This window comes from Haliaeetus leucocephalus, unplaced genomic scaffold (genome assembly GCF_000737465.1).
Source record: "Haliaeetus leucocephalus isolate CR32 unplaced genomic scaffold, Haliaeetus_leucocephalus-4.0 Scaffold906, whole genome shotgun sequence".
NCBI classification, from domain to species: domain Eukaryota; kingdom Metazoa; phylum Chordata; class Aves; order Accipitriformes; family Accipitridae; genus Haliaeetus; species Haliaeetus leucocephalus.
Window position 1 is genome coordinate 666,836 of NW_010973342.1, and position 17,550 is coordinate 684,385.

Below are 17,550 nucleotides of genomic sequence, written 5' to 3' on the forward strand. Positions count from 1 at the left end.
TGCCTTCTTGTATTACAGCAATCTTCCTCCAATTTATCCAAAACTATCTTCAGCTTCAAGTAGCATCAAAATGTGTCTGGCTATTGTTAATAATAAACCCTGAGTCAGCTGTAGAGAGGCAGATTTCAAAATCAATGAAGCTAAGTGGAGTGGAGAAGAGAAAAATAGTCCACACAGCAGCTTTCTGACTTTGCAATCTGACTTGGTGACTAGAAGTCATAAATTTGTGGACAGATGAAAAGCAAAAATGGTGAAATGCCAAAAGCTTGATTGCGAAGCCTGTTTGAACCAACCAGCACACAGTCTCTTAAGGGGGAGCCTAAGTTTACAAAAAAACTAAGACTGAAGGTGTGAGTTATTGTTGCCAACTTCACTGTTTTCGCTGTAAATGTGCCGTTAAAACTTGTGTAGTACTGAGACAATTTCAGAATTTGATAGCTGTGTTTCTGCTGGTTTTTTGAGGTCTAGCTGCATGACTCAGATGCTGAGACACAGTGTCTGTTTCCCAGACTGAAGCAGCGAACAAAGGTTACTTAGAGCTTGTATTGGTTTCATGTGGCAAGGTTTTGGTAGCGGGGACCCCCCGCCACAGGGGTGGCTTCTGTAAGAAGCTGCTGGAAGCTTCCCCTGTGTTCGAGAGAGAGCGAGCCCATACCAGCCGGCTCTAAGACGGACCCGCCGCGGGCCAAGGCTGAGCCAATCAGTGATAGTGGTAACGCCTCTGGGATAACATTTTTAAGAAGGAAAAAAAAAAGTTGGGACAGTGAGAAACAGCCGCCGGAGAGAGGAGTGAGAACATGGAAGAGAAACAACCCTGTGGACACCAAGGTCAGTGAAGAAGGAGGGAAGGAGATGCTCCAGGCGCTGGAGCAGAGATTCCCCTGCAGCCCGTGGGGAAGACCACGGTGAGGCAGGCTGTCCCCCTGCAGCCCAGGATGGTCCACGGTGGAGCAGATCTCCACCTGCAGCCCGTGGAGGACCCCACGCCGGAGCAGGTGGGTTCCCGAAGGAGGCTGTGACCCCGTGGGAAGCCCACGCTGGAGCAGGCTCCTGGCAGGACCTGTGGATCTGTGGAGAGAGGAGCCCACGGAGCAGGTTTTCTGGCAGGACTTGTGACCCCGTGGGGGACCCACGCTGGAGCAGTGTGCTCCTGAAGGACTGCACACCATGGAAAGGACCCACGCTGGAGCAGTTTGTGAAGAACTGCAGCCCGTGGGAATGGCCCATGTTGGAGAATTTCGTGGAGGACTGTCTCCCGTGGGAGGGACCCCATGCTGGAGCAGGGGAATAGTGTCATCAGCCCTCACCCTGAGGAGGTGAAGCAGCAGAAAATAACGTGTGATGACCGTAAACCCCATCCCTGTCCCCCTTGTGCCGCTGGGGGGGCTTGGTGGAGAAATCCGGGAGTGAAGTTGTGCCCGGGAAGAAGGGAGGGGTGGAGGGAAGGTGTTCTGAGATTTCGTTTTATTTCTCATTACCTTAGTCTGGTTGATTTGTAATAAATTGAGTTAATTTTCCCAAATTGAGTCTGTTTTGCCCGTGACGGTAATTAATGAATGATCTCTCCTGTCCTTATCTTGACCGCAAGCTTTTTGCTATATTTTTCTCTCCCCTGTCCAGTTGAGGATGGGGGAGTGATAGAACGGCTTTGGTGGGCACCTGGCGTCCAGCCAGGGTCAACCCATCACAGATCATCTTGCTTCAAATAGCAATAACAAAAGGCTACCTAGGGATTTTTAAAATCTATGACCCGTGCAGACTCCTTGCGTAAGTTTTAGTGTGGTGCCAACTCATGCGAGAGTGTGCGTGATGGGGAAGGTGTAGGGTGTTTGCGGGTGTGTCTCCTCCTGGGGGTCTCTTTTTGAGCGCAGAGCCCTGTGAGATAGCACGGTCCTCACCACAGCATCATGTCATGGCTGTTCAGCTGCTCTGTGATGCAGCAATAGACCTGTAGGCAGATACCTGTGATCATTGGAGTCAGGGAACGGGTAAGTTGCAGCACAGTCTGATCACCACCTATGAGGAAGAGCTGTTGCAGTTTGGCCCAAATGAATGCAGTTGATGATTTAAGGAAATTTCTGCATTCTGACACAGTGCAGAAAGGGTGGAATTGAACCTCTGCTTTGGGGCAACGAAGAGAAGTATTGTCACTGCTCACATCAGATAGGTTTTAAAGCAGATGGTAGCAGAACCTGGAAAGCCCAGCGAGAGCAAGCAATGTCAACTGCATGGCATAAAGGTATTTTACAGCACGTGTCTAGGTATGGAGCCTGGACCTAGGCTTTGAGTAATCTTTCAGCTTAGCTGACATGTGGATAGTTCAGTGGGGTTTTGATTTCTTTTTCCTTTCATGTGTTTCTTTATGAGGGTTCCCCAGTGAATGCATCCCACAATGCATCTGCTCCTACAGCAATTGCACTGTGGCAGAACAGAACATACCATTAACTATGCTGCATAGTTGTGTAAGATCCTGATAGTGACTCTTCTGCATAGTTGCATGAAAGGAAATATCACTGCCTGCTAGAGCTTCCCATTTACTAGCATTAATTATTTGATTTGATCTGTACCCTGGACTCTTGATAGCATATCCTGACAGTCAGTAGGAATCACACTTAAAATACTACTGTTTATAACACTACGGTTAACCTTCTTGAAAATGTTGGTCCTTTTCCTTCGTTTTTTAATTAGAATTGCGAACTCTGATCCCGATAGGCCTCTTGAATTTCGCCAGCTGTTCAGTGGTATTATTGTATGGAATTTCATTTGACTCCCAGGTAAGAGAGAGGTGTGGGGCCTTACCATACAGTCTAGCTCGATGCCTGACTGTAAACACACAAAGTATATGGAGACACCTGCATCATATGGTGTCAGTGGTGGTGGCTGCAGAATTGGCTTTTGAAGACATTAATAACAGATCATTGTGCTTTTAGGGATCCAGGTTAAACAGTTTGTTAATGTTCTGCAGGATTTCAACTTTTTTTAGGAATCCATGACTGTACTGAAGTTATTGTTTGCTGCTGAATTTTGGATGATGTTCTTTCCAAAAAGCAATTTGTGAAGTACATTTTGCTGTGACCATGAGGTCTTTGCTTTTCAATATATCTCCCATATAAGCCACTGGGAGGTACATATTACACAGAATAGACTGGCTTTTCATTGGCTTGACAAGAGCTTTAACAGGGTGGAAATATTTCATAAAACCAGTTCTGGCATATGTAATTAGAATCTATTTTAAATTTGGACCATAAATCTAGCTTTGGTCAAAAGCTTGCCAGACAATGAAATAGCAATCTATTTGATTGTTGTGTAAAATGCTGGTTGTCAGTAAATACAAGAGCCACTCCTAGACTACGTGAGGACATGTGGCTGGAGGCAGTGCTCAGAGTGCTGGAGGAGGAGACTGAAAAGGTGTATGCTTTATTTTTGGCACTGTCATCAATTTGCTGTCTGATTGTAGGCAAGCTGTTTATCCCACAGAGTTCCTATGTTGATCCTCAAAACTACATTTAAATAACTAAAGAAGCAGTCTGATTCAGAGGCATCAATGCCTAAATTTAATAAACTCTTTCTGAGTTGTCAGAGGTATTATGAGGTGTAATTAATGTACATAAAGCACTTCATGATCTTTTCTTTACCTGTCTACATCTTTATCCAGGTTTTTATGCCATGCTGATGAAGATTCTAAGTTGAAAGTAATTACTGTATGTATGAAGAGATGACTGAGAAAGCCTAATAGCATAATTACCCTTATCAATAGATTTTCTTGAGAGCAACTCTTTGTTGTCCTCCTTTGAAGACAGTGATGATTACAAATTATTTTATTTGCATAATTTCTCTTCTGAATAAGACTGTTTTCTGAGGATGTAAGTGATAAAATGCCATTACAGGAGGCCGGAGCAAGTCTGATGCTTTTGCAGTTGATGAGGAAAACGGTTTTACGGAAACCGCATGATCTTTCTTTGAACAAACAAAAATGCAGGATGTTCCTGCCTGGTTCTTCTTCCTTCCCATCCCCATTCTCTGCCTTATGTTCAGCCAAAGTAACTGCGTGACCTTTAGGATCAGCTAAAAACTTTTGAATCTGAAGGTCATGGCAAAAAGACAAGGCTTATGTCAGGTTTATCTTAGGCAACTGGATAAGTGCTGAGCAGTGAGTTGGGGGCTGGGAGAGGAGGAAGATGAGGCTCTGATCTTCTGCCTACTCTTTGCGGCAATGGTGGAAGACAGCCTTGCCCCTCCTGCAGACTGTCATGCTGTGTCATTCTTTCTTTTTCATCTATCACTTCATGCCATTTTTTACCTTTGATGCAGAGCATTTCAGGGCTGGCATATCTACCCCATGCTGCAAGTCATTTGGCCATAGCCTTTCTCCTAGTGTCCATACAAATCTTGGCAAAGCTCAGGCTGCAGGCTTCTAGGACTTCTCCAGCATTACACATTCAGATCCTTAATAAAAATGAGACAGTAGTGTTTAAAGGGGATAAAAGTGCTGAGTGAAGAAAGGTGCTACATAAATGCAGCTGTCTGCCCTACCCCCCAGAAGTGGCTCTGGCTGAGCCCAGCTCTGAACCGCGTGAGTTGGTCGCGGGCCAGGCCCAGGCTATACGACCCGGTGCTGTGTAAAGGCTGAACAAAAGATACTTATGCTTTAGTCTAGAACTGAGTCCGTAGGTCTTCTTAAAAAAATTTTGGAAAAAAATTTTAAAAATATATGGCTTGTTAGTAACATTTCAGAGGACACTAAGGAAAGTAATACACTTTACAGCAATTCAAAGACAGACAGAACTGCTTAGGGGCATAGAATGCAAATAATTCCGAGATGTATGGCTAGTGACTAGCATTATAAACCCAGAGACAATTCCTATTCACTAGAAGAGGGAGGCTGTAGAACAGCCTGAGTGTATTTCTTTGCTTCCTTGAACTGGCCTCTGTGTCCTGATTCAAGGAAAAATTTTTGATAAACAGCCTGCTTTCCAAGCTCACATCTTCTGGCTCTCTAGCTGTCATAAGAAAGCAGCAACAGCCAAGCACTTATTGGACCTCAGAGAACTCACAGTGGAGAAAAATAGCTTAAATTCTGCAACTGCAGGAAAAGCTTCCTCTGTATTAAATGGTGGAAAACAAACAAAAAAAGTTGTGATTTCCAAATAACTTTTTTTCCCTTCTTTGGTCATTAGCAGTGCTTCTGTCTGACCTTGGTTTACTAAAAACTACATTCTTGCTTCCCTTTCAATAGGAATAAAACCATTCTGACTCACTTACCCAGCACTTATCTTATGGGAAAGTCATATGGAAACTGGGCAAGTTTGGGTTCTGTTCCCTGGACTACTTCAGGATTTGTGTTTTAATTCAATAATAATAAGAAATGCGTTAACGATCTGGAAAGCACAGCTCTTCTCCCAGGAGAACAACTGAACCACTGCACTCCAAAATCAATCTTTTATTTATTTGCTCAGTGTTAGGAACATTTCCAGGTATTGAAACCCACCTGGCTATACTTGGAAATTCTTATTATAATTTTGTGCAGAGTTTTGACCTGGGGCAAACTCTTCCAAACAATTTTTGGACATGGTCTAGAGATAGCACGGACCAGAGACCATCGCCAAAAGGGAACTTGGCTGCAGCCACCCTGGTTAGGAAGGCAAGTGTTTAGTAGTTGGGACATGAACTGTTTCATGTCGGAGAGTGCCATAGAAAGGCACAAAACCATATAATGTAGGGGTCTAAAAGTAACCTCGCATCCTCAGTTGTGCCATGGCTCAGTTCTGGCAGGATTTGACAGCCTGGTAGCTGGGACACTGTCCTGGGAAGGAGGTGTGGATCATTTTGTAGCGTCCATATGAATTTAAAAAATGCGTTTCCTCATTGCATAGTCTATTAAAAAACTGGAACTGACTCCAGTAGACTTTATAGCTACCTGTACATCAAATGGAGCAGCCATTGTATTTCAGTATCGGTTGCTTTTTTTTTTTTTGTTTTCCCCCAAATGTTTTCTTCATTATAGAGTAGTGAGGTTAACTTGTACTCTAACTTTCTACATTCATTTTAAAATTTAAATAGAAAAGTGTAACAGTGTCTCCAGATTCTTGGAGATCATTTTTTATTTGTAATCTAATGTTGTCAGAACATTACTGATCAATCTTTCTTTCTACACAACTTGACATTGATAAAGCCTCAGATGGATGTCTCTATTTAACTTTGAGCACTGTGCTTCAAAAGGGTGGGAATGAAGTGGATAGAGCTAGAAGAAAGGCAACAAGAAGGGTCATATTTTCTAGACCTCTGATCAATGAAGAAAGATTGAAAGAATTGGATTTGTAGACCAGGGAGAGACAGAAGTCTTCAAATGTACTAACGTTTGCTGCAAAGACAAAAAAGAACAATCTAATCCCCATTTCTGTGATGAATAAAGCAGGAAACAATGGGCTTAAATTTTGAGAGGGCACGTTGAGTACCAGGTAATGCTTTCCAACCAAAGAGATGTCTGGAATAGATTGATTTGAACTGTTGTGGGCTTTCTAGATCAACTTTTTCTTAAAAAACTTTCAGGCAAACTGCTATCAGGAATGACCTGTGATAGCCAGGGTAGTCTTGGGCTCAGGAGATGCATTAGAAGGTCTCAAGCTTATTTCTTGTTCTATGACTTTGGCTTTTTTTCTTCTGTAAGGTTTGAATACTGATGAAATAATGTCAATATATTTCAATCTATTGCAAAATATCTTTGGAGAGGTTTCTCTCTCCCCCCCCACCCCCCCATGTCTGTTTGGCTTCAAAATCCTCTTATCTTTCTGAACACATCCTCTTTACAGACCTGTGAACATGAAACAAGATTTCAGGGTATATATGTATGAATTTATCTATCTTCAAAAGATAAACATTTTAATTGGTTTCCTGTTTGTTGCTATATTATTTATCTGAGGATATACATTTACCTGATGCTGAGGAAACACAGACTATGAAAAATCTTTTGATAATGAGATCATGGCCTTCCTCTCAACATTGTCTCTGAATTTTGACTTAGCTACCAACAGCTTCCTTGCAGACTACTTTTCTTTTTACTCTGGCAGGCTAACAGTAAAATCTTGGGTGGCACAGGGTTCAGGGCCATAGCAAACCTAAAAGAAAAGTGTGAATCCAAAAAGTTGCACAAAAAAAAGTTGGTGGAGCTTGTCCACTATAATTTTCCTTTGCATTGCCATACACTCCAAAAATGAGAAGTTTTTAATGTGGAAAAAGTACTGGTTAAAGTACAGTGGTTACATGTTTGTAAGGTACCATTATTTACAAGACCTTAACATTGTAGCAAATTTTTGGAAAATCTCCATCAGCATCCCATTAGCTCAACCCACAGAGGCCACATACATAGGGAAAGGTGCAATGGACAAATAGGCACTCCTAAATCTGGTGTTTGGACAAACTAACACTCTGCTCTAAAGTGTACAGCCTAAAAGATCACATTCCTCCCCAGTGCTGCATTGTTTTTTCTTTGCTTATAAAAAAAAAAAAAGGATTTCATAAGACCATATTTAATTTGTATCCTGTTAATTAGTAGCAAGTCACATATTATCCAGTGGAACCCTTCACCTTGAATGATCTAATTATCTGTTCGACAGCTGACATCTTTCCTGACTTGGGGTAGTGGCCAGGGATTAGACATTTGCTAGCCCTCATCCCTAGCCTGGTTTCACCAAAAAACTGTGTATGAGGAGTGGAGTGACCAGAGTGCCTGCTTAAGGAAAGCCTATGTGACTGAGACTGGAACAAAAGAGATAGGAAAGAAGCTGGTTCTAGTAAAATCTGTCATATATTTTTTTGGCAAAATTGGAAATTAATGTCTTTCTTTGAATAATACTGCAGAGACAGTCCCCAAGACCTACCATTTTGACTACCTTGGGGTTCTATGTGATAATATGAGGGAGAGTCTAGCAGTCCTAGGACTGCTCTTTAGTGAGGCTTCTTGCAGATAGAGAGAAGTCTGCAAAAGAAAACCTAGTTCTAGGATTGACTGCTCATTCCAACAGACCTCCTTCAACAGGCAAGAAAACAGAACAGATGCTTTGTTTTTCTACAGTTCTTCCCTAATGATCGTAGAAACTGAGTGCAGTTCCTTAATGATGTGCTTTTAGTAATATTCTGCAATAACTAGGCGAGATGCCAGTTGACGAATTACAACAAATATGTCCTTAATCCCTTCACGGTCTCCCTGTTGGCTGGGACCCTAATGAGCATGAGCTGCTGTGTTGCAGGAATAAATTCTCAGCTGCATGAATGGCTCCACTGCTCCTTATATACCTGGTACAATGGTAAATTAAAAAGTTGGTAAACTTACTGTCTTACTGAAAGGGAGAGGTGGATGATTTCTTGGCAAATTACAAGTGGATTAGAACTCTTTATCACTGTTTTTTCCCCTGGATCATGACAACCTGGAGAAAGATGCTGTTCATAAAAAACGTTCATCTAATCACAAATCTCATTATGACAGTCTGAGTGACAGCAGGTTACTATGAACTGAAAAAGCATAGCTTTGCTTTCGGCACACTTTCCATTAAAAATGACATATGAGATGTGAAGAGAATCACAGCATAAACCATAGGGAATACACTTGGTCTAAAAGGACACCAACAACCAGACAAATCTGATCCTGGGAATAAAATATACAGCATCTGCAAATGGAGGATAGGCTTTTAAAGTCCATTCAAGTATGTACAGACCCCAATGCACCTAGTTGCTTTTCTCAGCTTCTGCAGAAGTAGGATAAGAGTACAGAACTGAGCTGTTGTTAAGAGTATAAGAGTATATTGCTAGGAGTATATTGCAGACAGAGTGTGCCCTTGTCAGTCATGAAAAGGTTAAAGTTACTAACTAAAGCAATGCAAATAAAATAATGATTTCTACTCTGTTTCCAGTTCCAAAGACTTCTTGCAAGATATTTTATCCTAAAGAAATTAGGCTACATTTTCCTTGCAAATGTAATCAGCCTAAAGCAGGAGAAAATACATTTGGAAGGTGGTTGAAAGAATGGAACATTACAGGAGAAATCTGGAGTTAGGATCACGTGTTCCATCAAAACATGCTAGAGAAGTCTTATTTACTTCAATAAACCAGGATAAAGAGTTATGAGAAGATCTATAAGAAAATCCTCATCAAATACTCCATTTCAGAAAGCATGCGTCCATGCGACAGGTAGAAGCAGGGGCAGAAGTGCCACCGTTACCTGCGCAGACTTTACCCAAGGTCCAGATCTAGGGACAGAGTTGCGTGGGCTTCCGTGGATAAGGAAACGCGTCTTGCTCTGCTGTTTGCTTGCCAAGTCACAACACAAGATTTACAACAGGACCGTGTTTAAAAAATGTGTCAGCTGGAGGTGGAAAAAACCAGCCAAAAACTAACAGCTTCTGCTGCCAGCTTCCAAGCACGTGTACTGCCCTGTCCCTGGGTTAGCTCTGCAAACACCATGGCCTGTGGTGACCATACCACGCTTTCTTGCAAGGTACGTCCGTGGCTGTCTTTGTATAAAGGTATGAAAAACAGAGGCTGTGATGTAGTTTTGGTACTTGTATGGAAGTGTGTAGGCCTCGATGTTATTCCAGCGCTGCTTGCTTCCCCAGGTGGTGGCTGAGCCTCTGGTTAGAGGGAGGAAAAACTTGAACGTAGAGTCTGAAAACAAATGGTTCAACTTGACCCGCATTCTCCTTGAGCCAGGGAGTTGCCAGAGCTTGCACACTCCCTATGTGGGTATCAGCCTCCCTGCCAGCATGTTAATAGGTGCCTTTATTCCAGGATATGGTTGCTGCTGAAGGAGTTGGCCTTGGGTATCTCTAGAGTGTGTAGAATCTTGTACAGAGGTTGCTGGCTTGGAGAGGAGAAGAATCCTAGAAGGCAAACTAAGCAATGATTTTTCTGATAGTAGGACTATCTGAGCTGTTGCACATTTTTGAGTTCAGCCTGGTACTAGATCAGATATCACTGAGCTTGCTAGTGTCTCTACCACATGCCTGCAGAGATGCCTGAGTAGAACCCCTGTGAGCAGTCTGTAGCATAATGGCTCATCTAGAGGATTAGTAGGGTTAGCACATGAGGACCTCATCTTCAGGAGAGAAGTACAAAGTCTGACAGGCGCGTTCCTTGAATGGACACTTAGAATTGAAACAAACCAGAAAGAAAAGCACTTGTTTACTTTCTTCCTTCTGTATCTTTCCTGGGTTCAGAGTTTCTCACCCTTATTCTGTGGTTCAGTGGGATAGTGAAATCAGATTAGTAGTTTCTACGTGACAGGCTAATTCCAAAATAAAGAAACCCCCCTTTTTTTCCCCCTGCACATTTTTTCCTTTGAATTAATGTTATGATTCACTTATTTCTATAACAGTTATCAATCATTTTGGTTTATACCATCAGATATTGACTAGGATGACAGGATGATAGAGGAGCTGCGATTGTCACATAATCCCATGATTACAGAGGATGGGGTTTTTATAAAACATGGTGAGACCACTGACCAAGTCACCAGGGTTGGCAGTGCTGCAGATGAACAACCAGCAAATACTATACAGGAGAGAGAGGAACCACTTGCACAGAGGGAGGGAAGGGACTCTCTGGCATAATAGCAGCTACTTCCAAGAATACAGGGAAGACCCTTTCTATTCTTGGCACCAAAGAGCTGCTGGGTGTGAAGGTCTCATGTCCTGCAGATACTGAAGGGACCAATGACTCTGGAACTATTACCTGGAAATGTTATTAATCTCAGTGGCTCAGTATATGGGCTGTGTCTTAACAATCTATCCAAACTTTTTGTATTTATAGGCTTTCTGAGCCGCTGCCTCACAACACAGAAACAGCATTTAAAAAAAATCCACTAATTTCATCAAAGAAATTGTTTGCAGTACAGAAAAATTCTCCCAGTAGAAACTTATACATTGTCAAGTCATGCAGACACAGCAAACTTTGCATTGCTATGGAAACAAAGCTAAAGATGGCTTATGCTGTGAAAAACAACTTGCAAGTGACTGTGAAAAGTAAGTTTATAAGAATGACACTTTTCAGTTTGATCTTGAAAGACATGATATAACACAAACATCTTGGGTTAGAAGGCTGTTTTTATTTAGTTTGCCACAGAGACATGTTACTTTCACCTCTATTCTTACAAGTCTGACATCAAAAACTATCAGCATACATATATGAGCTATACAAGTAGAGAGACATCTGCCAGTACAGAGTTACACTTCTCCTATCAAACACTTTAAGAAAAAAACCCGTGGTCCCTTCCATGCCCATCTAATAAAAGGACTGCTAAGTCAGGATATAATATTGATCATAATGTATTTTCTTTATATGAATCTAGATATTCATAAAAGAGTAAAAAAAAATCTAGTATCTAATGTTTAAACAAAACATACCTTATACATTTGGCTAAGCTGAAATATCATACCTTGCCAAATGAAAAAATGCTCTCTAACCATAGTTTCCCTAGCAGCTCAGTAGGTATGCAAAGCATGCAGTTCATTTCCTGCCAAGGCAGAGAAAAATGGGTAGGTCTGAGATAATATTGCTAGTGTGCTTGAAAAAGATCTTAGTTGTTAACATTGTAGTTGACCGTGTATACGTATTTTGACTCTTTGTCTCCTTGAAAATTTCCCACGTACAGCTTTTGGGTTGACTCCCTTCTAGCTCTCAATGATGGAGGGCTCAATTGGAGGCAGAACAGGACTTTCCAGAGCATTACAGTCATCAGTGAGGAAAGCCAAGTCCTGGAGAAACAAAAGAGAAGGCTACCATTTATAAGGAGGAAGGCAGAAGATAGCACAATGTTGAGAAGCTCAGGCCCTGGTCCAGTTTTGCTGGTCAGGGGACAGGGTGGAGACAGAGAGGGCTAAAAGCAGAGACTATGTCCCTGTTGGTGCATCTTGACCTACCCTTCTGCAGTAGGAGATCATGATGGTGTACAGGCTCCGGGCTTTTTCCTTCAGCTCACTCACTTCAAGGACTCTCTCACATCTGGGGTAGGCCACGAAATCACGGAGTTTTGCCAACACACAGTAATTCTGCAAAGCACGCAAAAGAGGTATGTGTAACTCTGCACAAACACAGATTTATGTTTCTCGTCCACCACTTACAAAATTCTTACTGCCTCTGTGGGAACCTTGAATTCCTACCTCTATGTATGTGTAATCTATGTAACCTTTAGCTAGGAAAATTCACCATCAATATTGCATAACAAAGATGTTTGGTCCAAATAAGTGCCTGGAAAAGTGCATAGACACAGTTTTGGTCTGCCAGCTTATTTCTCACATGCTTTCAGAGGCAGCAGCGCCAATACAATCAAATCTGCTCCTGTAGTAGGTGGAGTTAACTACAGAATAGGTGCCCTATCTCACTTTTAAGAGAGCACCTGATTTAGCTGGTGAAAAGATTATCAAGATCTCACAAACGTGATTCCTCTATTCCTGTACAATAGGCAATATTGTGAGCACCGGGCAAAATTTTTTCAGAGTAATTTTTACTTCAGACTTTGTGTTATCAAAATAAAGCACAGCCAACATAAATTTCACAGCATCCTTGTGAAGCAGGTAAATAAATATCCCAGCTCTTGCTTTAACGCAAGGGAAACTGAGGCACTGGACTCATGTTGCTTGGTCTTTGCAATGAAGTGATGTACTGGCAACTCTGGAATTGGAATGGAGAGGGTCCTGACTTGCAAGACTTGATGGTGTAGTTGCCTCTGGCAAAATGTGTCAGACATCTCTTGCTTTGTCTGGTATTTTCTACTTTTTAGTTACTCAGTGAAGCACTGGGAAAAGAAGCAAAATATGTTTAATATCCCAGGGTAGAACACTGACGTAAACTATGTGTGCAGGAGACTATTTTGTCTTTGCTGGGAGATGACTACTGCTGTCTTTTCTCAGTATCACACTTCCATATCCTCAGGCATACTTTTTCTTTCTGGATTCAATGAGTGGCTATTTAAAACAGGAAAAGCCAGGTATTCCTGCACTTCTTATTAAAACTGCAGTGCCAGAAGTCACTCATGATATAAAATTAAGTAGATTTATTAAGTGAAGAAAGTTTATTCTGCATTTCTTTTTTTAAATTGTTATTCAGAGTTTTGTTGCACATATTTAACTTCTGAAAAGGTTCTGTCACAATAAATTAATAAGGTACTAATGGTAATCACTTCAAAATATTGATTTCCTCATTTCTGAATTTTTAAACAAGTAAAATTTCAGAAGCTCCATAGGGATTTTAATACGGTTCAAAATGAGATTTTTTTGGGGTCACTCATCTCTCATCAATTAAGCTTTTAAAAATTAATTTCGAACCACTCTTCTGAGGTACAGTCTTAAGAGTTATTCTCTTTTCATTAACTGCTTTTACTACACAGTGGTAAGAAAGAAGTGTGAAAACTTACATGTATGTCCAAGTACAGCCTGGGCAGCATCTCCACACATGAGTCCTGCAGAAAAGAAGAAAGACCGGTTGCAGTTTTGTTTGGAGGGAAACTTGTGTCATAAGCAAGCAACCTGCAGCATCTTTGCAGGAGCAGTTTTCAAGTAGACTCACCACAGCTTTGGACGTCTGTAACTCCTTAAAGGATTCCGTGATTTCTTTGCTCAGAGACAACACTCTCGAGTAGCAAGTTGGAGGGGCTGCATTGACTAACAGGGCAGCAGACAGCAGAGCAATCAGGCTCAGCAGCATCTTCATTGTGGGGAGCTTGTCCAAAGGAGGAGGAAGGGAGGAAAAAAATCACCGTTAGTGGTTAGGCAGCTACCGGTAAGCGTCAGTGAGCAAGTTTGACAAGTCAGCCCCCAATTAAATAGTCTTCTGCATCAAAGGGAAAAAAAAAAAGTCTGGGGGTGGTCCGAGCAGCAGCTTGCTGCCGTTTTAAATTTCCTGCCAACCTATAAGGCAGTGCTGCTAGTGCTTTCCTGCCTGGAGCAGGGAAAGGAGGGAATGAGGGTAACAAAAAAAAACACACTGGCACTTTTCATTCCAGAAAGAAAACAACATAGTGAGCATCTCAAGCAACAGAAATATGTGTAAGAAACAGCACAGGATTATTGAAGTGCTGTAGGCCTTGATCCTGTATGTGCTTTGGCACATGCGCCTCTTTCTTGATGTGCTGGGTTGACCTTGGCTGGGTGCCAGGTGCCCACCAAAGCCGTTCTATCGCTGCCCCACTCTCAGCTGGACAAGGGAGAGAAAATATAACAAAGGGCTCGTGGATCGAGATAAGGACAGGGAGAGATCACTCAACCAATTACCGTCATGGGCAAAATAGACTCAACTTGGGGAAAATTAACTTAATTTATTGCCAATCAACCAGAGTAGGGTAATGAGAAATAACCCCAAATATCAAAACACCTTCCCTCCACCCCTCCCTTCTTCCCAGGCACAGCTTGCCTCCCGATTTTCTCTACATCCTCCCCACCAGTGGCGCAGGGGGATGGGGAATGGGGGTTGTGGTCAGTTCATCACACGTTGTCTCTGCCGCTCCTTCCTCCTCAGGGGCAGGACTCCTCACTCTTCCCCTGCTCCAGCGTGGGGTCCCTCCCACAGGAGACAGTCCTCCATGAACTTCTCCAATGTGGGTCCTTCCCACAGGCTGCAGTTCTTCACAAACTGCTCCAGCGTGGGTCCCTTCCACGGACTGCAGTCCTTCAGGCACACACTGCTCCAGCGTGGGTCCTCCACGGGGTCACAAGTCCTGCCAGAAAACCTGCTCCAGCGTGGGCTCTTCTCTCCACGGGGCCACAGGTCCTGCCAGGAGCCTGCTCCAGCGTGGGGCTCCCACGGGGTCACAGCCTCCTTCGGGCACCCACCTGCTCTGGCGTGGGGTCCTCCACGGGCTGCAGGTGGAGATCTGCTCCACCGTGGACCATCCTGGGCTGCAGGGGAACAGCCTGCCTCACCACGGTCTTCCCCACGGGCTGCAGGGGAATCTCTGCTCCGGCGCCTGGAGCATCTCCTCCCCTCCTTCTGCACTGACCTGGGGGTCTGCAGGGCTGTTTCTCTCACATGTTCTCACTCCTCTCTTGGCTGCAGTTGCTGTTGTGCAGCAACTTTTTTCCTTTCTTAAATACATTATCCCAGAGACGCTACTGCTGATAGGCTTGGCCTTGGCCAGTGGCGGGTCCATCTTGGAGGTGGCTGGCATTGGTACCACTGGGGGAAGCTTCTAGCAGCTTCTCACAGAAGCCACCCCTGTAGCCCCACTGCTACCAAAACCTTGCCACGTAAACCCAATACACTTGAGAATGTAATGTACAGCTGTGGGACTACATAGGCTGCAGATAGAGAGAAATCCTTCCAGGACTGGTATCACATGTAGGCAGTATCAATCAGACTTGCTTATCATTCTTAGCAAGTCTGAAAGCTTACTACTGTAAAGGAAACCTCCCAGATCCAGTATCATTTTCTCTTTTAACCTATGCAGATGCTCACAATTTCTTAATCAAAACAGTAGTGCTTGTTATGGCTGCTTGGGGAGACCTTTGTATTTATACATTTGTGGTCTCAAACAGAATGAATACATCTCTATATGGCTGTCATAAATGTATAAAAACCATTTTGCTTTCTGAGTTGAATTTATGAGGCTCTGTTCTTTTATTAGATGCCAGACGGAGCTGAGAAATCCAGATGCTGGGATGCAGGCCTGAGGCTGAACATATGTTGTTCTTACATATTAATTGCCCTGTAAAATGGAGGTACCCTTGAATCAAGAACAGGTTATTTCACAAGTTATTCCCCCCCCCCCCCCCGCCTTCAAATTCAGATTCTAGCTAGGTATTAACCAAAATAGTAAAGTATCTCATGAAGTACTTGCAATGCCCTGGCATTGCAGTAGACCAGGAAGTTTCATCTGAAAGTGGGAGAAGGGGAAATGACTGAACATGTGTAAAAGAAAGGGGCTTCCCCCAGCCATTTTAGAGGGAAAATCAGAGTCTTGAAAACTAGTTTTTTGGGGAAAAAAAAGTATTCTATATTTTGCAGAGAAGACTGACTTAAATCCACCAAAACACCTGGAGGAAACAGGGAAAGAGGGCTGAATACTACTGTCTTATACATTTCTTTGCTTTCATAAAGAACGGTTGGTTTAGTAACATCATGTGCTCCTGAAGGTTAAATTGGTAGATACTCAGAGAAGAAAGAAAAGTTGGGAGTCCTGGCTGTGGGGAATTTAGGACTGGTCTTGGCAGATGGGCTGCTGGCTCTTATTTTCAGGAGAGGGAGTTGCCTAGACAAGGAAATGAAGAGGCCAGAGGAGGACAAGAAACCTTCTGAGATGACTCCAAGCAGCTGGATCATAGATCTAAATGCAGCTACCTAGTGCATGTGCAAGGAAAGGATGCTACTTACTGTGAGCCTTGCTGGTGAAGAAACGGACTCTTAATCACCATCTCATTACTGTAAAGAGTAGCTGAGGGTAGGAGTAAAATATTATCCTCCTATCACATTCTCGTTTGGCAAGCTGCTAAAATGTAGTTGCTCTGCCAGAAGAGCAGTCTTCTGAACAGCATAAGTGCTCTCTCAGTACAAGAAGTCAGCAACTCAGCTGCTGTTAAGGATGGCTTCAGAATGAAGCATTTGCTTTTTTATTTTTTTTTAAAGTGCAAGCAATATTCTCTTTCTTGGTATTTTACCCAAATTAAGCCTACCAGGATGACTCCATTTCAAACCACAATTAAATACTATGGATCATGTTCTAGAAGGCAGACGTCAAAGTGACTGTGACAAACATGACCTCATGGCCAGTCTTTGTCTGGCATGAAACACCAGGAAAGCAACTCTCCAAGTCCTGTGTCCTGGCCATATTCAGGCAGCTGAAAGGTATTTAAAAATCTCTCTCTTTAGGATGGGATAATGTTAAAGGTGCCAACACCAACCTGGAATTACATTATGAAAAGAGCTATACATTGGTTGCCTGAGGCAAGCGTGTAGCTTGCTATAGCCTAACACAATACTCTGTCTCCCAAATTGGGGTGAAAGCCCCATGCCCCAGAAGCCTCACCCAGTGGTCACATCTGAGGGAGCCTGACATAAGTGCTGAATGCCACCTGTTGCAGTCACAGCCCTCTGCTCCAAGAAGACAACCAGAGGAGGTAAAGCCCAGCACTTGCATTGCACTGAAGGCTTACAATTTTTGCCCCAAAAGTGGGAGACCTGGAATTAATTTCCTTCTCAGTTTCTGAAGGTGCAGGGTGTTGGGTTGAATGGCCATGTTCTGAGGTAGTGACAAAGGAAAGGCAGAGGAAAGGACTGCTACCTGCCTTTCATGCCTTTGCACTTGAGGTCTGCCTGGCCTCACGTTTGCAGCCTGCATACCCACAACTCTTGTCCTAAGAGGTGAGATTTGCTCAGCCACACACTTGCAGAGATGCTTTGCCACTGATAGGCAGGGGAAATGATCCACCCATCCAGTTTCTTCTGCAGAACATGGAAATGCAATGACTTGCTGAGCGACCAAGGTCATCTTGGTCCAGAGAGCAAAGCAAAGGCTGGATCCAGGCCTCACCAAAACATTTAACCAAATTAAAAAAATGACTATCTATTTTG

General features: G+C 43.1%; 1 protein-coding gene across 1 annotated transcript; it reads right to left on the reverse strand.

Moving 5' to 3' along the window:
* Positions 1 to 11,660: 11,660 nt before the first annotated feature.
* On the reverse strand, positions 11,661 to 13,698 carry CYTL1 (cytokine-like 1). Its single transcript, XM_010583461.1, has 4 exons — positions 13,555 to 13,698; positions 13,403 to 13,447; positions 11,910 to 12,038; positions 11,661 to 11,744 (listed from the first exon to the last, which is right to left on the reverse strand). The coding sequence occupies exons 1-4, from the start codon at positions 13,696 to 13,698 to the stop codon at positions 11,661 to 11,663; spliced, it is 402 nt and encodes a 133-aa protein (XP_010581763.1).
* Between the last annotated feature and the right edge of the window lie 3,852 nt (positions 13,699 to 17,550).

Excerpts from the sequence above, each read along its gene's own strand:
- CYTL1 (XM_010583461.1), bottom strand. The coding sequence starts at position 13,698 with ATGAAGATGCTGCTGAGCCTGATTGCTCTGCTGTCTGCTGCCCTGTTA. Across the intron at positions 12,039-13,402 it reads GGCTGTACTTGGACATACAT|AATTACTGTGTGTTGGCAAA; the intron begins GTAAGTTTTCAC and ends CGTGCTTTGCAG. Across the intron at positions 11,745-11,909 it reads TGATCTCCTACTGCAGAAGG|GACTTGGCTTTCCTCACTGA; the intron begins GTAGGTCAAGAT and ends TTGTTTCTCCAG.